We start from the raw sequence: 23312 nt of genomic DNA on the forward strand, positions 1-23312 counted from the left end.
TATAAACTCAATTACATTGGTCAAGTGAAAACCAAGCAGTTGATGCTATTTCTGGGCCCCGTTCCTCCTACCTGGTTAACTCAGTTAGCTGGATAATCTCAGGATAACCTGAAGTCATATCAGGCTTGTTCTGTTTCTCGAAGCAGGTTAAGCTAAATCACTATAGCAACAGATCAATAAACTTAAACCTGCCCTATATTTCAAGAAGCTGAATCTTAAGACTCAGCCCCCAAAAGTAAAAAAAGGAGGAAGCTCCCTTTCTGAGAGACCAAGTTGATTCGGGAGCAATAATAATCCGTGCCGCATTTCATAGGGAAAGACTGATCCGAGATCGCCAAGATCCTTTATCATTTTCTGATGATTTTTTTTGTATGACATTACTGTTTAAGTCTCCAAGGCATTATTTATTTGCAACAGCTGACAGGGCCATACATCACCAATACTGCCCAGCACAGCCGTGTACTTACTGTCACTTAGACTTTGTGTGTAGGATTCAGGATTGCGTTTTTTTGCGAGTGGCACATACAAGGAACATTTCTAATTCAACACCATGGAACAAATGATATTCCCTTACCACACTGAATAATGTTCTTGTGTTTTATTTTAACTTGTTCTTACGTTTGCTTGACATTTGGGTTTGTTCTATATGAAGCGATAAATATAAAAACAGATAGCTGGGCCTTTAGGCTATATGAAACATATTGTCTCAAATTAGTATGCTTAGTAGTACCTTTAGAAAATACACGAGGTTCATTAATGATAGAAAGTAATTAATCTAGGTCATCAGGCTACGAGGTTACGGCAAACACACATTTAAAATAATAGCCTAGGCTATAGCCTTAAACAGCAATGCATAACTAGGCCTTCATATTCCTTACTTGTGCATTTAACTTGTCCACAATCTTTTGTCAAGCTGCATGTCTCACCTTCACTGCAGCTGAGGTGTTGGATTTCACAGTTACAATGTTTTTTGTAATTTTCAAACTCCTCCATGATTGTTTGCTGCTCTGTTTGTGTGAAAAATGTTGCGCTTTCCTTATTATTCGCCATAAATTATGACAGACATTCGTGATTTCTGTGATCTACACTGCTCTCTTTTTATGTAGAACGGTCACGCGCAAGAATCCTGATCACTCTCGTTCCAATTAACATCAGTGATTTAGCACGATTCAGCCGTGGAGGAACGGACTTAGCCAGCCTTCAATCATCACGTTAACTGAACCAGGCTAAAAGGACATTAGCTCAGATTATTTGAACCACGTACGGAGGACCTGCATTAACAGCAAAAGGTCAAACAAACAAACAGGACTGAAGGTGTAGGCTGAAGCCTTCCCTTATTGCACCTCTTTGAACATGAATCTTTCCCCAGCTTTCTTTACATGTATTTGAAATAATAAAGTAAATAGAACTAAATATATCTGTATCACATTGACAGCCTTTGTCCATAATCTCAGACACATTATTGGTTCCAGTGGTGTGCACAGAGGGCCCCCTCTTATGGCCCAATTGTTGAAAAACGCACGCTAAAGTGCCCTCTTTGGAGCCAAAACACACCCTGAAGTGCCCTTCGAGAGCCAAAACGCGTGCCAAAGTGCCCTCCTGGGTGGAAAAACACACTAAACTCCAGAGGACCATTAGGACCAAGAAATACTGTGAAACATTACTGTTGCAATGACTTTTATGTTGGGCCCTTTTTTGATCTATATTGAGCCAGAACTATATCTCACAGAACCAGTTTGGATTATCTGGTGCTAATATGGTGTTAAAATGCACTAGAATACAGGAAATGGCATCTACTTCATTGAAAATGTTCTGGGGAAAGACCCCCAGACCCCCTAGGGATTTATTTCTGTGTGTTCTTCACAGTCCAGCGTTGAATCTACACAGTTCTTGTGGATGCTGATCCTAACTACAAACTAACTTGAGTAGTCTGTCTAGTTAGTCTGTTTTACAGCTATATAATGTGCCATTTGTATAACATAGAAACATGTCTAAAGTGCCCTCGAAAACACGTCAAACTTCCCCTCCTCAGTGGCGAGAACGTGCTGTATGTGTCCTTTTTTTCTTTTCACTCCTGCCCTTGAAAAAGTCTGTGCACGCCGCTGATTGGTTCTATACCTCACAATCATCTTTAGATTAAATGTAATTGTAACCCCAGTGTGTGTTTGACTTTCTTTTATTTCTGTTCCACAGACTGACACTGAAACTCATTTAAGTTTAATGTGATTTCTGCTCTTTTGCAGTGGCAAACTGGCCATCGGGGGCACAGGGACATTTCCTGGTGGCCTGGGCACCTAACTGGCCCACTCAGCGATTGCCGAGAGTTGGGACCAAAGGCTCGGATCAGGTCGTGCATGATTTTTTAAAAAAACAATCCGTCGTGCAGCTCAGGGTATCTGCCTAAATGAAATTCACCCAGATTGAGCAACAACGTAGGGCACAAACACAATCCGTCCTCTCTTTCTGAGGCTCTCTACTGCAGAGTGCAGGCAGACACACACACAAACCCCTCCTCCTGCACCTGTAGTTCTACTGTAACGTCAATAAGCAGACGGTGACGTTAGTGAGTTTTGCTGCAACTTTATTTTGCAGAAGTACACAGGCTACTGTGGCCGTAGCCGCCAGCAAAACAACAAACATTACTTGCCGTGACTTCCTTGAACAGTGATACTAAACCCGCGGCTCTCGAGCCGCATGTGGCTCTTTAGTGACCAGTTGCGGCTCTTTAAAGGCTTCCTTTGAGAAAATCCTCCTGAGATCCTCTATAAAGGTGAAAACTGTCAGCAGTAAAGACTCATTGCAATAGGTCATATCTATAAATCTAAGTCCACACAAAGAAGACAGACTTTAACTTCCAAATTCATATGAAAACTTGTGTATTATTACCGTCGGATGCGCTGGGTGGAGGAATGTGCGTAAAAGAGTGCAGAGGAAGTCTGCTGATAGCGCGTCTCTTCATTAAGCTCATTCATAGAGGTGTGCTGTCTTGTGTTCAAGGTGAAGCTTCTAATGCCCCCGTTTGAACACATTTCTTCAGTGACTTCCTGCCGATGCTCTCCCTTTCTCATATTTGATTTTATCACAAGCGACATAAAGGCAATCCTCAACCAGAAAAAGAAAGCTTTTAGAGACGGTGACAAAGAACGGCTCAAAGACGTGCAACATGAGTTGAAGAGGAGACTGGAGACTGAAGATGGCAAAGCTGGAATACAAAAAGAAGATAGAGAGGAATTTTAAACACAGCAACATCCGTGATGTGTGGAGAGGAATCAGTACCATTTCTGGACATAACAATAAAAAGAAAAGGGAGCCAATAGTGGGTGATGTGGAAAGAGCTGATGAACTCAACCTGTTCTTCAACAGATTTGACACTGTAGACACACCCACTTCCACTGCTGCTCCTCCTTCTACTCCTCAACATATGGAAATCCCCACTATAGCTCCTCCTTCTCCTTCTCCGTCTCCTACACGTCTCCACAGCTGCAGCCACTTCCCTTCTAGCACCTGTGCCCTTCTCTGTCACAGAGACAGGGGTGAGGTTGGAGCTTGGGAGACTTTGCTCTGGGAAGGCAGCTGGCCCAGATGGTGTGTGTCCAAGGCTGCTTAAAGACTGTGCTGCACAACTGTGTCAACCTCTCCACAGGATCTTCAACCTGAGTCTTCTGCTGGGGCGGGTGCCTGCTCTATGGAAACCATCCTGTATTGTACCAGTACCAAAAATCAAATGTCCGGCTGAACTAAATGACTACAGACCTATTGCCCTTACCTCACACATCATGAAAATCCTGGAGTGGCTGATTCTACGCCTACTGAGATTTGAGGTCAAAGACAAACTCGATTCCCTGCAGTTTGCATACAAAGAACACATTGGAGTGGATGATGCCATTCTCTTCGTGCTTCACCGTGCCCTGTCTCATCTGGAGGAACCTGGAGTTTATGTGAGAACCATGTTCTTTGATTTTTCAAATGCATTCAACTCCATCCAACCCACCATACTCAAAGACAAGCTCACAGAGATGTGAGTGGATCCTTCCTGTGTTTCTTGGATCACAGATTACCTGACAGGAAGGCCACAGTTTGTCAGGTTGGGGAACTGTGTTTCTGGGACATTAATGAGCAGTACAGGGGCTCCACAAGGAACAGTCCTGCTCCATTCCTGTTTACACTGTATGCATCAGACTTCAAATACAGCACTGAGTCCTGCCACATCCAGAAATACTCTGATGACACTGCTATCGTGGCATGTATCGGAAATGGACAAGAAGCTGAATACAGGGATCTGATAAGTGCCTTCAGTGACTGGAGTCACAAAAACTGTCTGCTACTCAACACCTCAAAGACAAAGGAAATGATCATAGATTTCCGCAGATCCAACCCCCCCCCCCTTCAGACAGTGAACACTTGTGGCGTGGACATCGAGGTGGTGACATCATATAAATATTTAGGTGTACACCTGGATAATAAGTTGGACTGGTCTAAAAACGTAGACTTCATCTACAAAAAGGGGCAGAGCCACCTCTTTTGCCTCAGAAGACTCCGATCAATAGACATCTGCAGTAAGATGCTGCAGATGTTTTATCAGTCTGTGGTGGCAAGTGTTCTGTTTTATGCTACAGTCTGCTGGGGAGGCAGTGTAAAACACAAGGATGCAAAGCATCTGAACAAACTGGTTAAAAAAGCTGGCTCTGTGGTCGGAATCAAATTGAACTCATTGGAGGATGAGGTGGAGAGACGCACAATGAAGAAGGTGGAGGCCATTCTGAGAAACATGCATCATCCACTTCATATCTACCTCAATGAGCAAATGAACAACGGTGGTGGACGGCTCCTATCCCTGCGCTGCAGGACAGAAAGATTTAGAAAATCTTTCATACCATCAGCAATTAGACTGTATAATTCAAAAGTAAACAGATGAGACTCCCAGAAGATTGAATTTCCCTTCTGGGATAAATAAAGGTTTTGTATTGTATTGTACTATCCATCCATCCATCCATCCATCCATCCATCTTCCATGCATCCATCCATACATGCATCCACCATCCATCCATCCATGCATGCATCCATCCATCTATCCATCCATCCATGCATGCATCCATCAATCCATGCATCCATCCATCCATCCATCCATCCATCCATCCATCCATCCATTACTCCATGCATCGATCCATCCATGCATCTATCCATGCATCCACCATTCATACCTCCATGCATGCATCCATCCATCCATCCATCATCCATCCATCCATGCATCACTCATCCATCCATTCCTCCATGCATCCATTCATCCATCCATGCATCCATCCATCCATCCATGCATTCAATCATGCATCCATCAATCCATCCATCCATTCATGCATCTATCTATCCATGAATCATCCATCCATCCATCCATCCATGCATCCATCCATCCATCCATCCATGCATCACTTCATCCATCCATCCATCCATCCATGCATCACTCATCCCTCCATTCCTCCATTCATCCATCATCCAGTCATCCATCCATGTATCCATCCATCCATCCATCATCTATTCATCCATCCATTCATCATGCATCCATCCATCATCCATCCATCATCCATTCATCCATCCATCCATCATGCAGGCATCCATCCATCCATCCATCCATCATCCATCCATCCATCCATCCATGCATCATCCATCCATCCATGCATCCACCATCCATCCATCATCCATTCATCCATCCATCCATCATGCATCCATCATGCATCCATCCATCCATCCATCCATCCATCCATCATCCATCCATCCATCCATGCATCATCCTTCCATCCATGCATCCACCATCCATCCATCATCCATTCATCCATCCATCCATCATGCATCCATCCATCCATCCATGCATCCATGCATCCATGCATCAAGATATCTTCCGTTTTGAGATATCTTTTATGCATGTGGCGTGTGGTGAGGAGGGCAGCATGTGGCCCCAGGACCACCAGTTGGCCCCATAGAGTTAAACCATTTCAGCTCAGTGGAGAAGGGCCTCATATTTATGGCCTCTAAAATCAGGAGTGGTTAAATCACTCCTGCCTCAGGAACAGGAACTTACAATAGAGCTGCAGGTGGAGGCAGAGGAAAACAGAGTTTGGCTTCAGCCCCACCCTCCAGCAGGGTTGCCAGGTGGTTTCCCTGAGAATTAGAGCATTGATGCAGGGAAGGAAGAAGCAAAGACGTCCAACACAACATCCAGGCCTACAAGCAACCACAGCAAAGACACACACTGCCCAGTAGAACAGCAAAATACATGAAGAAATACCCACAGAATGGGGAAAATGAATCAACATTATTATGGGTTTATTATATTTATTAAATGTTCTTTAGCAGGGAAGAAGAGGAAGAATAAAACAGCCAAATATAGGGCACATGAAGATCAGCAAAATCATGGTCCCACTGCAATAACCATATTTTTTATACCTGAATACAAACCATTCATATCAAAGTAGAAAAAAAATTAAATAGATTCTTTCCCTGGTATATAGATTTTCTTAAAAATGTAACCCCCCTTTTTAAACTATTATAAAAATGTGTTTAGAGTGGTATAAAATGATGAAAGAAAAAATGGTTCAAAATGGAAGAACACTGCATTAAAATTGTTGAAAGTGGCTAAAATGGGTTGTTTGGGAAATGGAAAAAAATCAACAGGAGAAATGGTGAAAAGGGCTATAAATAGCATAAAAATAGTTTAATAAACAGTGAATGTGGTTAAAACTGGGGAAAAAATGTTTTTTAAAATTGGTGTTAAATTTTACAAGTGGCAAAATTTATATAAGTGGCAAAAATGTGTTCAAAGTGGTAAAAATGGGTGGAAAGGGTGATGAAAATGGGCTAAAATTGGTTGAAATGGGCAAAAACCAGCAGGAAGAAGGAAGAAATGCTTCAAAGGGGTCAAAAGTGGCAAAAACTGCAAAAAATACTGAAGTGCAAATAAGATTGGGGGGTGGAGTGATTAAGGAGCCCAGCCAGTTCTGATGACGGTTATAGAGACACTTTTGTAATTAAAGATACCATGCAGATGTAAAGTCAATTCAGTTCTAGCATTGAGATTGTTTTGGGGCTGACTTTGAGCTGATGGTCTAGTTTTTCGCTGGTTTTATCCCACAGACCTGGCAACCCTGCTCCTGAGTGAACCTGGTAAAATTGTTAGGAATTTGGTCCCACTTCGTTCAGACAAGTATTTTGGCTCTCTCAGACTGCTTTCATGAGATCTTTCTTGTGCTGGCACAGCAGAGAGTCAAACACCAGTGAGTAGCCTACAGATTATTCATCCTTATTTATTTATTTATTTTTTAACCAGAAATTCAATTTAAACTATTTAGACTGTTTATTTTCAAAAACAGAGTTGAGACTGAAGTCTAAATGTGGTCAACTTTCCTCTTACATGTGTTTTAAAATCATTGTAATGTTAGTCCTTCTGTACACGACACAGCCATCCAGCTAAACCAGTAACAGTTTAAATGTCAGCTCTTCAGTAACCAGTAAACGTGTAGTTTCTTCTTCTTTCTTCTTGTTTTTTAATGAACCGGTTGAAAGAGTCGGATCTTTTTTCTGAACAAGATGTTTTAATATTGACGTTATTATGCGTGTGCTCTTATGTAGGTGAACTCTGAGATCAGTTAACTTCATTAAAACACGGATGAAAAGAGATAAACTGCTGAATGTGCATTTCTACTCAGTAGAGTAACGGAAATCTGCGGCTGAGCTGTAAGGAGAGGAAGAAATCCGGTCTGTTTTTCAGAGTAAAAGCTCAGCTTGTATGCAGTATCTCTGTTGTTACCCCCAATTTCCATATACAGCGTGTGTGCCGCTGAACGCTGGCGAATCGTACTGCAGATCACTTCACTCCCTCTCTAGTCTATCAGAGCATTTCCATAGCAGGCGCTCCAGACTGGCAGCGGTGCGTGCCTGGACCGGCACTTCATTTCAGATATGCTGCAGGTCTATTTTCAGCACCGGCCGCTGCCAAACCTCGTAAATTCAATGACGTTCAGAAAGCACCAACCATGGAAGTCACAAGCGTAGAACATCCGGTTCTTTCAAAATAAAACACAATGCACGGACTCCCGATCATAAATCATCACTATATCAACATTACCTCTCATCCTGCAGCGAGAGCAAAGGGTCACTGAGAGGTCAGTAGATCACAGAGCTACAATGGCGCCATTGACGAGGAAAAGTTAACTTCTGGGGATATTTTGCATAAAACCACAGACCCTTTAAGCAAACATTAACCTTTAACTTCCTAATGTACTCACTCAATAGAGAAAGCAATAATATCATGGACTTATACTGGAAAGGATGATAAATTAACCCCAAAAGGTAAAATAGTCTGCTGTTGACATGCTATTCCTCGGGATCTCTTCCTGCTGATCAGGGCTTGCGCGCCACGGCACAGCGCAACGCTCTAGACTGGCTTCCAGTGGGTGAGGTTGCTCGCCTTTCGGTCGGAGCAAACCCGTGGCTCTTCGGTTTGCAGCGCGCACGCTGTATATGTAAATTCAGGGTAAGAGCACCTGCATCTCTACATGAAGCTTTTATTCTGAAAATGTTTCTGGGACAGTTCTTTAGTCATTGAAGTAGCGAACAAAGTTGTCTCTAAGCACGTCTTCTAAACTGTCCTTTCCTTAATGCGCTATGCCAACAATTTAAAAAAATCTGACCAGAGATCTGTATCTGATATTCATCCATTTCTCCCACTTTGACGGGCTTTCTTCTCATTCAATTTTTTTTTTTTCTTTTTTTTTATTGTCGGTACGTCAGATAAGTTACCAAAACTCTTCAGACACCTGAAACCACCTCTGTACGGGTTAGACACACACCTGTTAAATAGAAATGATTAACACATAATAATAATAATAATAATAATGTTAATAGACACACACACACACACACACATATATATTTCTTTTTTTTCCCAGGTGCCTGATGACTTCAGGAGAAAGAAGAACAGCATGTCGGAGAGTATTCCTCATTGCATGTACCTGTATTTCTCTTCTTTTGGTGGGACTGCTCATATTTGTCGCCATCTTTGTGACCTTAAGAAGTCAGGATGTTGCTGAACAGGTAACTCCAACTATTTAATATTATCTGATGTGAAACAACAAGTTGGGGCAGATCAAACTGTAGACTGAGTTTCTTATGAAATGGATGCTCTGTGTTTAACTGTAGCAGAATAACTGAGACGCTGGTGAACAGTTTCTTTGGTCATGTTTACTAAAACCTGTTTGTCTTCATTCCAGGGTTCACTTCAGCATCAAATCCACGATGTTAACTGCAGTGCTGAGGTGACAGACATCCCTACTGGAGCCCTCATGCAGAAATGGAGTACCAGTGGGAGTTTCAGTCGAGCGTGGAGTGAGGCTGAGAAAAACGCCAAAGCGCCTGCACATCGCAGCATGACAAAAACTCTTTCTACTGCCATCTACATGTACACAAGTGGGATGATCCAAGCTGACAAACAAGACAGTGGAAGAGCAGACAAAAACGGAGAGCAAGAAAGTCTGGAGTCTTTCCTTCATGAAGCTGTTGACATCCTGAACTACCATCAGAAGACGTCGTGTCTCCACACGAGCTACAGGACAGACGCTGACTTGGATCCGGACATTTCTAGCAAAGCCATTCACTTCAGCACCTTCACAGTCGGCTCTGATTGGAGGAAATCCACAGGGAACATGTACTGTTTTGAATTCGAAACGTGTTTTGGTGCAAATATCACAAATTATTCTGCTCTGAAAGGATTTGACCAGGCGCTCATTCCCCCCTACGAGGTGTTTAAAATCACTGACATTAAGACGGACACGCAGGGATGTAAAGTCTCCTTCAAGATGGAGAGCATGGGTTGTTTTTTTGACCCAGGGATTGGCCAGGAGTATCCAATGTCAGTTACTCTCCCCGTTAACTCATCTACATCATGGGGATCATATACAATCCTAGATGTCGTTCTGGTTTTATTTGCTCATCATTTGTCCGTGTGGTGATGAAATTAAAGCAAGAGTTTCTGCAAAACATCTCACTGATCATCCAGGAAAATGTTTAAAATGTTCAAACCATCATGGTGTTTGTGTTCTGTCTCTTTCACTCATGAATTATTGATGATAAAACAGGATTTTCAGAAATGTTTTAAAAGTGTGAAAATGTTTAAATGACTTGGAGGAGGCTGGCTGTAGAAATTCTTCCTGATAATTTTATGATTGTGGAGATTTGGACAAATATCTGGTGTTTAAATGTGTTTTGTTTTTGAGTGTATGATGATTGTTGATACTGTATCATGATTCGTTCATGTCTGCCCTCTGATCTTATGTTATTACTCCAGCTTTACTGGCTGCTCTTTGTAACCTTCATTCAAATAAAGTGTTTAGTCCTGTTTCATTAGTTTATATTTACAACAGCAATTCAAGAAAAGCTGGGGCGCTGAGTAAAATGTAACTATAAACACAGAATAACTAGACTGAAGGGCCCTCACACCCCAGCACATGTGAGAGTGTGTGTGTTGTCATCACTCCGACTCTCAGCCACATGCCCAGGCTCCTCAATACCTCTCTGATCTCCTCCAGCCATACACACCATCTCGCAACCTTCGGTCTTCAGACACCGACCTACTTTCCTACCCAAACTCTGAGCCTACGGAGACAGAGCCTTCAGTGCTGCAGCCCCCACCCTCTGGGACACTCTACAGCCTACAGTCTTCATTAAACTACCCCTTACTCTCATCCTATCCTCACAGTCTGTCCATGTCTTACATGTTCTTGTAAAGCGTCCCTGGGTTCCTTGAAAGGCGCCATATAAATCCAAGATATTATTATTATTATGAAAAAGCATCCAAAGCTTAAACCAAGATAAAGCAGAAGCAGTCTGGATCAGATCAGAACAAAATCAAACAAATATGAATGTACAGGTAAGAGACAAGATTATATCCTAGGTATCTGGCTAACAGCACAGATGTGTGCTAACTAAACTGGTTTAAAAAAGAAGAGGTCCAAAGATGGGAAAATAAAACCCCCTGTAATGGTCAGATTAAAATAGTTAAAACTCACACTGTGTCTAAACTGTGATTTTTATCTACTGTGTTCCCTCCAGCCCCTAAAACTTCAGTCACCCTCAGCAGACTTGTTAAATTAATCTGGGCCACAAACAGAGAGGTGACCAAAAGAAACATATTATATAAAAGTACAGAACACGGTGGTTTAGGGGCACCTGACCTCAGTATTCTGTTAAAACATTATGGTTATTAAAAATGTGTTTAACCCTCAGGCATCACCAGGGACATTTTTGTCCATTTGGGCAAATCTTTCCTCTTTCTCAGCTCACCATTTTGGCTGTTGGTGCATACGGTCTAATTTTTTGCAACAAAGTTTCTTTCTTGAATTCCAATTCAATTGCTCTAATAGGTTAGGGGAACACTGTGAAACAAATTTACTACCCTCTAAAGCCAGTAAGGACTTTTAGAAATGTTTAGATTTTTAGAAATCTCTTAAAAAAAACTTCAGCTGTGCTCAAAACTACCAAACATTCAATCATTTTGAGGATTTTAACCCTTCAAAGGCCAGTTTCATTATTTATGATGGCTGGTTTTAGTGATGAACAGTAAAAATGACAAATTTGAGTATTTTTCTCAAAAATGAAACCATAATATTACAGAATGTATGATTATATCATGCAATGGCTATGAGATCAAAAAATCTGAATGGGAGTCAATGGGAGGTTTTAGTCCACAAGTGACTGGAAAGGGTCGTACATTTTTAAATCAAAAGCTACAGAAAAACTAATAATGCATCAAAGTCAATACTTTGGCTAATGTTTGACATACCCAGGACTGTTTAAAAAACAAAAAACACCCCCCCCCCCCCCCCCAACATTAGTTATCTGTAAAATAATTAGTTTTGTGTGTTTTTTTTTTTTTTTTTGAAAAAATATGACTATTCTGTAATCAAACTGGCATTTAAAGGGTTAAAATCCTAAAAATTATTCAGTAATCCCAATTCTTTAATTATAACTTATGTTGATAAAAAGATTTGACCAAAAAAGCAGAAAAAATATGAATGTGTACTATTTTTTTTTTTTTCGCCCTTTTTGAAAGTGGACATTTTTGTCCTGGATGACTCAAAAGGGTTGTAAATTTTAAATCGGATGCTACACAAAAACTAAAAATGCATCAGCGTCAATGTTTTGGCTAATCATGGACATGTCCATGCTGGATTTAGTAATAATCTCCCAGCCATCCAACATTTGGTTTAAGGAAAATATCACATTTTTTGGCTTTTCATTAAAAACGTTGACTTTAAGTAATGAAAGTGATGCCTGAGGGTTAATGCCTACACCAGTGATACTCAGTGTGGCTCTCTGGTGATAAGTTGTGTTTTCTGTTTGAATTTGAAATATTATTCAGCCAGGAAAGCTTTAAAAAGGGAAAGTTTACACTCAGAAATGATCCATTGCAACGAGTTTGTTTCCCACACTCAAGGCTTTGATTGTCACCCTTTCTTTGGTTTCCATTGCCCTTATTTGTAATGCTTTGCTTTATTTTGTGTGATGGTTGGTTGTTCAGAACTCTGACTTACCAAACCCCCATAAATCCGTTTTTAAACAACACTGAGAATAGGTGAGCCCCTTAGTTTGGGTGGGTGGCCCTTAAAAGGGCCTTTGGTTTCTAAAGCTGATGGATGGATTTAACCTCCGAACCCGTAGAGAGTGCGTCCCTGTCTCTTGAGAGCGTAGACCACATCCATGGCGGTCACAGTCTTCCTCTTGGCGTGCTCGGTGTAGGTGACGGCATCACGGATGACGTTCTCCAGGAAGACCTTCAACACCCCGCGGGTCTCCTCGTAGATGAGACCGGAGATCCGCTTGACTCCACCGCGGCGAGCCAGACGGCGGATAGCGGGCTTGGTGATTCCCTGGATGTTATCACGGAGGACTTTACGGTGACGCTTGGCGCCTCCTTTACCGAGTCCTTTACCGCCCTTACCTCTCCCAGACATCGTAGTAATTCAAACCTTGAAGTACAAAGACAAAAATTTTCCATTTTCACAGTTATATAAAATTGGTTTGAGGACGTGGTGGAAGACTGACAGCGCCACGTTCTTCTTCCTTAGATGAAACGTTGGTAGAACATTCTCGGGGCTCTTGCGCCTCCCACTGTCGACCTCTCTCCACTAACTCAACATCAGGAGACCTGATAACAGCATCCACAATAACACCAGCACACTGACATCAAACCTACAGGTTTTACTGACAGGCAGCGATCTAATCTTTCACTGAACCAGATAAGTGTTGATCTCAGCGGTGATGTGTGATGTTAATACACTCTGTGTCTTTGAAACAGAGTCAAAGCTTTTTAATCAAAGAAAGGAGTTTTCACTTGACTCTAAACTCTCCTCCATGTTTCCCTTTTCTATTTGAAATAATAAAAGTAAATCTATTTTACATTAGGGACATTTAAACGGGTGCAGTGATCCACTACCTCCTAGTGTTACCCCAGTAATTTTAGCACACATGCGGAAATGATTCTAGAAAAGTCTGTTGTATTTTTTTTATTGTTGTAAGATTTCAATTCAGCTGCAACCCTGATACTAAAATTTCATTTATGATATCCCACCTGTTCATCCATCCATCTATCCATCCACTCATGCATCCATCCATCCATCCATCTATCCATCCACTCATCCATCCATCCATCCATCCATCCATCCATCCACTCATGCATCCATCCATCCATCCATCCATCCATTCAGGCATTCATCCATCCATCCATCCATCCATGCATTCATGCATTCATTCATCCATCCATCCATCCATCCATCCATCTATCCATCCACTCATCCATCCATCCATCCATCCATCCATCCATCCATCCATCCATGCATCCATCCATCCATCCATCCATCCATCCATCCATCCATCCACTCATGCATCCATCCATCCATCCATCCATCCATTCAGGCATTCATCCATCCATCCATTCATGCATTCATCCATCCATCAATCCATCCACTCATGCATCCATCCATCCATCCATCCATTCATGCATTCATCCATCCATCCATCCATGCATCCATCCATCCATCCTTTCATGCATCCATCCATCCATGCATCCATCCATCCATCCTTTCATGCATCCATCCATCCAACCATCCATGCATCCATCCATCCATCCATGCATCATCCATCCATCCATGCACTCAACCATGCATCCATCCATCCATTCATCCATCCATGCATCCATCCCTTCATCCATCCATCCATCCATCCATCCATCCATCCATCCATTCATTCATCCATCCATCATCCATCCATCCATCCATCCATCCATCCATCCATCCATCCATCCATCCATGCATCAATTCATGCATCCCTCCATCCATACATTCATCCCTTCATCCATCCATCCATCCATCCATCCATCCATTCATTCATCCATCCATCCATCCATCCATCCATCCATTCATGCATCCATCCATCCATGCATCCATCCATGCATCCATCCATCCATCCATCCATCCATCCATCGACACAAACCTCAACATTAAGATAGATCTTTGCTCAGGATCTGTTCTGACTGCTAATCAATGCAGTAATGTCCAGCATCAGATGTGAGAAGCAAAACTCAGAGACTGGAATATATTTTAGCATCTATCTGAAGAACTTTGATAACAACAAAATAAAAACTAAAATGAAGAGTAAAGAATAAATCTTTATTTAATCTAACCCAGAACATTTCAACAGTCGTCATGATGTCAGAATGCATCAGATGGGACACAACAGTGTAGTGTGTCATCCAATGCTATGACTCACTACGACCACTAGATGGAGCACAACACACAAACACAAGACGTGAACAATTGGGTCCTGCAAGCAACAATCCTGATCAATGAGAATGACTGAAATAATATGTAAACTCATCCTGTCTAAAGCCTGATTTATGCTTCTGTGTCGCGTCGATGGCGTAGCTACACGTAGCCCTCTGCATCGAATGAGTGAGATTACATCAGTAAGAAGAAGTGTCAAACAGCAAAGTCCATACCTCTCTAATAATAATAATAATAATAAAATATTATTTTTATCATAAAGAAAGAAAGAAAAAAGAAATACAGAAGAGGAACACAAAATAAAGAAAAACATAACTACATAAATAACTAAATAAATAAGAAAAGATATTAATGAATAAAAATGACAAAAATAAAAAAAAGGAAAAAAAAATCAAAAAAGAAAGACAAAAGAAAGAGACAGAAAAAATGCAATTGCCACAATTTCTACATATTTAAATAAAACATACAACCAAATAAATAACTAAATTACTCACTGAATGACTAAATAAATAAATACTTTGTTAACCTGCTGGGATTTCTTTTAGCTAAATCTGGGAAAGGCAGCTTGAGAGGGCCACATTTATTTTATTCTCACTGTCAGCCAAGTTTTATAAAGCAGTCATATCTAACTATTTTTGCATTTATATTTTTAAACTCACATGAAAATGATTATTTCAGTCAGCTAAAACACTTGAACCATGTAAACTGCTTCTTAACCTTTGTTTATTTCAGCATATTCACCTGCATATTTGCTTTTTTATACAAATGAATGTAATGATGCATTTAAACAGTTCTAGCAGTGACTGCTGTAAATGACGTCTCTGCTTTCATTTTAAAGACCTACCACATGAGTAGTCAAAGACTGCAGATGTTTTGTGATTTCCTTGCAGGTTTTGTCACATTTTCTTCTTTCTGCAGTTTCTTGAAATATCAAAATTGACCTGCTGGCCTCTCTGAGTGAGGAGGGCAGCATGTGGCCCCAGGACCACCAGTTGGCCACCATAGAGTTAAACCAGCTCAGTGGAGAAGAGCCTCATGTTAGTGTTAAAATCACTCCTGTCTCAGAGCAGACTCATAATAATGCTGAAACAGGAGCTAACAATAGAGCTGCAGGTGGAGGCGGAGAGAAACGTGAGAGTTTGGCTTCAGCCCCACCCTCCAGCAGGGTTGCCAGGTCTGAGGTTTTCCCAAGAATTAGAGCACTGATGCAGGGAAGGAAGAAGCAAAGATGTCCAACACAACATCCAGGCCTACAAGCAACCACAGCAAAGACACACACTGCCCAGTAGAGCAGCAAAATACATGAAGAAATACCTACAGAATGGGGAAAATGGATCAACATTATTATGGGTTTATTATATTTATTAAATGTTCTTTAGCAGGGAAGAAGAGGAAGAATAAAACAGCCAAATATAGGGCACATGAAGATCAGCAAAATCATGGTCCCACTGCAATAACCATATATTTTTTTTATACCTGAATACAAACCATTCATATCAAAGTAGAAAGAAAATTAAATAGATTCTTTCCCTGGTATATAGATTTTCTTAAAAATGTAACCCCCCTTTTAAAATATAATAAAGACGTGTTTAGAGTGGTATAAAATGATGAAAGAAACAATGGTTCAAAATGGAAGAACACTGCATTTATTTGGCAAATGGAAAAAAAAAAACAACAGGAGAAATTGTGAAAATGGGTTATAAATAGCAAAACATAGTGTAATAAACAGTGAATGTGGTTAAAACTGGGGAAAAATGTTTTTTAAAGATGGTGTTAAAATTTTACAAGTGGCGAAAATTCCTATAAGTAGCAAAAATGTGTTCAAAGTGGTAAAAATGGGTGGAAAAGGTGATGAGAAGGGGGTTAAAATGTGGAAAAATAGGTAAAGATGCTAAACAGAAATTACACCAAACAATGATGAAAATGAGCTAAAATTGGTTATAATGGGCAAAAACCAGCAGGAAGAAATGCTTCAACAGAGTCAAAAGTGCCAAAAACTGCAAAAACAAGTGAATTTATGGTTATGAATCAGGAAACACTCTGAAAAATGTGTTAAAAGAGAAATAGGGTTTATAATGTAGCAAGAAAACAGTAAAAGTGGTTAAGGAGCCCGGACGATTCTGATGACAGTTATAGAGACGCTACTGTAATTAAAGACATCATGTTTGGTGTAGCAGAGGTTTTACAGCCTTGTTTCAGTTCTAGCATTGAGATTGTTTTGGGGCTGACTTTGAGCTGATGGTCTATTTTTTCGCTGGTTTTATCTCACAGACCTGGCAACCCCCCTCTCCCGATTGAACCTGGTGGAAATGTTAGGAATTTGGTCCCACTTCGTTCAGACAAGAATATTTGCTTCTCTCGGCCTACTTTCATGAGATCTTCCTCAATGACACAGCAGAGGGTCAAACACCGGTGAGTATCCTACAGGTTATAGTTTCTGATTTTTTTTACCAGGAGTTAAATTTGAACTATTTAGACGGTTTATTTTCAAAAACAGAGTTGAGACTGAAGTCTAAATGTGGTCAACTCTCCATTTACATGTGTTTTTAAAGCACTGTAATGTTAGCCCTTCTGTACGCGACACAGCCGTCCAGTTAAACCAGTAACAGTTTAAATGTCAGCTTTACAGTAACCAGTAAACGTGTAGTTTCTTCTTCTTTCTTCCTGTTTTTTAATGAACCGGTTGAAAGAGTCGGATCTTTTTTCTGAACGAGATGTTTTAATATTAACGTTATTATGCGTGTGCTCTTATGTAGGTGAACTCTGAGATCAGCTAACTTTATAAAAACACGAATGAAAAGAGATAAACTGCTGAATGTCCATTTCTATTCAGTAAAGTAATGGAAATCCACAGTTGAGCTGTAAGGAGAGGACGACATCCGGTCTGTTTTTCAGAGTAAAAGCTCAATGAGTAGCCCATATCCCTGTTGTGAGAGAACCTGCGTCTACATGAGGCTTTTATTGTGAAAGTGTTCCCGAGACAGTCCTTTAGTCATTGAAGAAACAAAGCAAGCTGCCTCTAACGTCTAAACTGTCCTGACCTGATGATCTGTATCTGATATTCATCCTGTTCTCCCACTTTGACGGGATTTCTTCTCATTCAGGGGTTTTTGTGCCACTACGTCAGTTCAACTAAGTCATCAAAACTCTTCAGACACCAGAAATAATAATAATAATAATAATAATAATAATAATAATAATAATAATAGAAACAATCATCATCATCATAATGCAGTGCAGTGAAAACTTGTATGTGGCTTATGAGATCTGTTGTGGTTAGGTGTGTTATGGTACGGAAAAATTTTGGTTCGGCATGTACTTCAGTTTTGAAGTCACTGTTTGGTACATCTTGGTTACGGTAATTAAAGCGAGTAGATAACTGAATTTATTTTTTTTTAATCTTATTTAATTGTATTAAAATATATAGGCTGAATAAATTACATTTGAATTATTAATAACGCTGCAACCTCCTTCCAAAAGGTCTTCAATTTAAAAAAATATAGATAAATAAATACATTTTTGAATAACTAGGTTATTTCAATTGATAAATTAACTTATTTTCTACCCATTCTTTAAACACTTAAATTTCCCAGCTAACTTGAACGCATCATCATAAGTTGGCTTGCTAAGTATGCTAATTAGCATCTATCCGGCTGACTTCAACAGGCTGACAGTTGAAGGTAGAATTAATTTGATTCTCTAAACCAGAGCACCAGTGTTATAATAAAAACTTCTTAATTCATGGTAAATTCATAATCGGCTGGTGAGACTTTTGGTTGTTCCTCCTCGTTACAGTGACGTTCTTGTTTGAGTGGAGCCTTTTAAAAATGCTTTGATTGGTCTGCTGGATGATGTGCTGTCAGCGACACAGCTGCTGAATAATGTCAGCGCTACTGTTGTTGTCTTTGTCCACTGTTGTATTTTACTGGGAAACAAAGAGTTCCTAAACAGGACACTTTTATCTGGGAATATTCAGGCTGTTGCTGTCATTTGCTGTGGTTGTGTGGTTGCCAGGATAGTGTGACAGTGAGTTGTGCTCTGGTTTTCCATCTGTGTATGAGTTTCACTCCACTGTTCGGTACACGTCTGTACCGTACAGATTCGGTATGAATACATGTACCTGTAATCCCCTAGTCCTGGTCAGACTTTTTCTGCTTCACTTTTATTGATTTTATGAATCAATCATGTTCAATAATTCGGCTTTTTTGACAAAAAAAAGCACTTTAATGCCAAAGTGAAAACAGATTTCAACAAAGTAAAGTCGATGAAATGAAAATACTTAAGGTATGAAGTAATTGCATAAATATTAAAGTCAAGTGGTGCTTGTAGTCTCACAATTTGTGGATTTTACTCCATTCTTTGCTAAACTGCTGAAGCTCTGTCAGGTTGTACAGGGATCAGGTGTGAGCAGTCCTTTTCAAATCCAGCCACACATTCTCTTTTGCTCTGAGGTCTGAGCTTTGACTTGGCTATTCCAGAACATTCACTTTGTTGTCTTTAAACCATATCTGTGTAGCTTTCGCTGTATGCTGCTGAGAAGCATACCCACAGCATGATGCTGCCACCACCGTGCTCCACAGTGGGGATGGTGTGTTCATGGTGATGTCAGTGTTTGGCGTCTTGTCTGATGGTCAAAAAGCTCCATTCTGGTCTCATCAGACCTAAGAACTTCCTTCCTCTTGACCATGGAGTCTCCCACATGCCTTTTGGTGAACTCTAGTCCAGATTGAATCTGAGTCGTAGTCATAGGTGTCTTGGTGGTCTCTCTCTTTAGTCTCCTTCTTGAGGACGGTCTGATCTAGGCAGATTTAAACATGTGACATATTCCTTTATTTCTTCATGATGGTTGCTTAGAGTGTTATTTTGTCTCCATGGTGTAATGGTAGCCAGGAATACTGATGAACCAGTGACTGGACCTTCCAGACACAGGAGTCTTTATACTACAATCACTGAGACACATTCACTGACCTCATTGTAAGACTACTAGCACCAACTGTCTGGACCTCTGTTGAACTTGGTCAGTCACTTTATATTACTTTGTAGAAATCTGTTTTCACTTTGAAATTAAAGAGGGGTTTGTTGTATATTTTTGTCACAAAAGCAAAATTATATTGACAAAGACTGATTAATAAAATCCATAAAAAGGTAAAACATCCAAGGGGTTGAACGTTTTTTATGCCAGCGTCTTTTTTGACCCCTGTTTTGACCTCAGTGGTTCAGTAACAGATTTCTTCTTTTCCAGGTGCCTGATGACTTCAGGAGAAAGAAGAACAGCATGTCGGAGGGTATTCCTCATTGCATGTACCTGTATTTCTCTTCTTTTGATGGGACTGCTCATATTTGTCGCCATCTTTGTGACCTTAAGAAGTCAGGATGTTGCTGAACAGGTAACTCCAACTATTTAATATTATCTGATGTGAAACAACAAGTTGGGGCAGATCAAACTGTAGACTGAGTTTCTTATGAAATGGATGCTCTGTGTTTAACTGTAGCAGAATAACTGAGACGCTGGTGAACAGTTTCTTTGGTCATGTTTACTAAAACCTGTTTGTCTTCATTCCAGGGTTCACTTCAGCATCAAATCCACGATGTTAACTGCAGTGCTGAGGTGACAGACATCCCTACTGGAGCCCTCATGCAGAAATGGAGTACCAGTGGGAGTTTCAGTCGAGCGTGGAGTGAGGCTGAGAAAAACGCCAAAGCGCCTGCACATCGCAGCATGACAAAAACTCTTTCTACTGCCATCTACATGTACACAAGTGGGATGATCCAAGCTGACAAACAAGACAGTGGAAGAGCAGACAGAAACGGAGAGCAAGAAAGTCTGGAGTCTTTCCTTCACGACGCTGTTGACATCCTGAACTACCATCAGAAGACGTCGTGTCTCAGCACGAGCTACAGGACAGACGCTGACTTGGATCCGGACATTTCTAGCAAAGCCATTCACTTCAGCACCTTCACAGTCGGCTCTGATTGGAGGAAATCCACAGGGAACACGTACTGTTTTGAATTCGAAACGTGTTTTGGTGCAAATATCACACATTATTCTGCTCTGAAAGGATTCGACCAGGCGCTCATTCCCCCCTACGAGGTGTTTAAAATCACTGACATTAAGACGGACACGCAGGGATGTAAAGTCTCCTTCAAGATGGAGAGCATGGGTTGTGTTTATAACAGTCAGAGTGAAGTGGTGCATTCACTGAGTCATTCATCACAGCGTTTAGTCCAGTCTCTTCAGGCGCTCTGGTTCTGCTGTCTAGTTTGCTACCAGTTGTCAACATGGTGAAAAACAATCTTTATTCCTAGAACATCGGGACACACTGACCATCCAGGAAGTCTTTAAAATGCTCACCATGCTGTTTGTATTTCAGGCCTGTTAGTCATGAAGCATTGATGATTTTTAAAAATGTTTTTAGCAGATTAAGTGAAGTGGAGGCAGATGCAGCTGGCTGTAGAAGTTCTCCCTGATAAATTTATGATTGTGAAGATTATAACAAAAATCTGATGTTTGAATTTGCTGTGTTTTTCGATGTTTTATAAATTATTTAGTGGCTTATCTTTGTAACCTTTATTTAAATGAAGTGTTTAATAAATGTCGTTTTTAAAGTAAGTTCAGGAACAAAGACCATGCCTGCCTAACATATATAAGCAGGCCTCACTCATTCCACCTCAAGTCTTTTCCAGTTGAACAAGTTGAGTTGAAGTCTCGATTCACTGAAGTTACCAGGTTGATTTGAAAATCCTCAATGAAACTGTCAAATCCAGAGTCGTCAAACTCGAACCAGAGTCCACACTTCTGGTTCAAAGTTTTAACAGCACTGACACAACCTTTGACTGAACCGCCACCATTGACTGATGTGACCCAGGATCTGCTCTGGATGACCGCTAATCAATGGCCATCATCAGATGTGAGAAGCAAAACTCAGAGACTGATAGTCCTGGGTATTTTAGTGTCTGTCTGAAGAACTGTCATCACAACAGTTGTGCTTGTAAGGACAATAAAAATAAACCTTTTTAATTAACTCAGAACATTTCCAGAGGCCCCATGATGTCAGACCAGTTCAGACAGGCTACAATAGACACATCTTATGTTATGACACACCACCACCACTAGATGGAGCACAATGCAAACAAACAAGAAGTGATCAGTTCAGAACTGAAAGCAACAATCCTGATCAGTGAGAATGACTGAAATAATGTCTAAACCCAAACATCCTGTCTAATGAACAAAGATGAAACACTTTAACTAGATCAGATTATATCAGTGTACTAGGTGGTTTTATGATCAGGTACAGGGCCTTGAAGATGGAGTCGTTATCTGTCTACATTTTCAAGAAATAAAAAGTATCAGAAGAGACTTTGATATTTATGAAAGTAACTAAGACGGATCCAACAGCAAGGTCCATACCTCTCAAAAAGGTCCAATAATGATAATAATAATATTAAAATAATAATAATAAGAAGAATAATAAGAATAATGACAATACAGTATAATATTATTATTATTATTGTGGAAAAAAATGAAAAAAGAAAGAAATATAAACAGAGGAAAAAAGACTAGATAGATAGATAGACGGACGGACGGACGGACGGACAGACAGACAGACAGACAGATAGATAGATGGATAGATAGATGGATGGATAGATAGATAGATAGATAGATAGATAGATAGATAGATAGATAGATAGATAGATAGATGGATAGATAGATAGATAGATAGATAGCCTTATTTCTTAACAACAGAGCTGCCACTGGAGGCGGAGCTCCACATGAGAGGTGAGCCTCACTTTAAAGTCTGTGGTTTAGGAATAAGAATATTGCACTGATGCAGGGAAGGGAGAAGCAAAGACATCCAAAACAACACCCAGGCCCGTCATCTGGACCAAACACATTATTTGATGGTTCATTACCCGTAATTTAAGAATAAAGTCAGAATTCTGACTTTTTTCTCAGAATTCTGACTTTAATCTCAGAATTCTGACTTTAATCTCAGAATTCTGACTTTAATCTCAGAATTCTGACTTTTTTCTCACAATTGAAAAAAAAAATTGTCTCAAAATTTTTTTTTTTCAGTGGCCCTAATACTCTTCCGTACACCTTTTTAACTGCCTGAAATGTGTAACTTTTGAAAGTTTGCGAGTCCAATATTTATTCTCTCTTCAAAAGTATTGGTGTCGGTATCAGTATCGTTAAAATTACATAAAAAAGTATCAGTATCGTATCAAATTAAAAAACACTGGTATCGCCCATCTCTATAAGCCACTACCTGCTTCCACCTTGTAGTGCTTCCTGCCAACATAAAATCAACAGCATGTGTTGCTGCCCCCATGTGGCCAGGTAATGTGATATCACCATAAAGCCTTCCTGTTCCTCAGTGCAGCTCAACATTCTCTCTCCATCTCTGTCAGCCCTTCTACCTTCAGCCTCATCGTTTCAAAAACCTCCCCTAATACTCCTGGTTCCATCTGAATGTGCTGCATTCTTCT

General features: G+C 40.4%; 1 protein-coding gene and 1 pseudogene across 1 annotated transcript; one reads left to right on the top strand and one right to left on the bottom strand.

The window, feature by feature from the left end:
* Positions 1-12685: 12685 nt before the first annotated feature.
* Positions 12686-23312, bottom strand: part of LOC121508431 — a 29620-nt pseudogene continuing 18993 nt past the window's right edge.
* On the top strand, positions 17132-21834 carry LOC121508430 (ecto-ADP-ribosyltransferase 4-like). Its single transcript, XM_041785288.1, has 3 exons — positions 17132-17237; positions 20068-20212; positions 20389-21834. The coding sequence occupies exons 1-3, from the start codon at positions 17197-17199 to the stop codon at positions 21109-21111; spliced, it is 909 nt and encodes a 302-aa protein (XP_041641222.1). The 5' UTR covers positions 17132-17196; the 3' UTR covers positions 21112-21834.

This window comes from Cheilinus undulatus, linkage group 4, assembly GCF_018320785.1.
Source record: "Cheilinus undulatus linkage group 4, ASM1832078v1, whole genome shotgun sequence".
Classification (NCBI taxonomy): domain Eukaryota; kingdom Metazoa; phylum Chordata; class Actinopteri; order Labriformes; family Labridae; genus Cheilinus; species Cheilinus undulatus.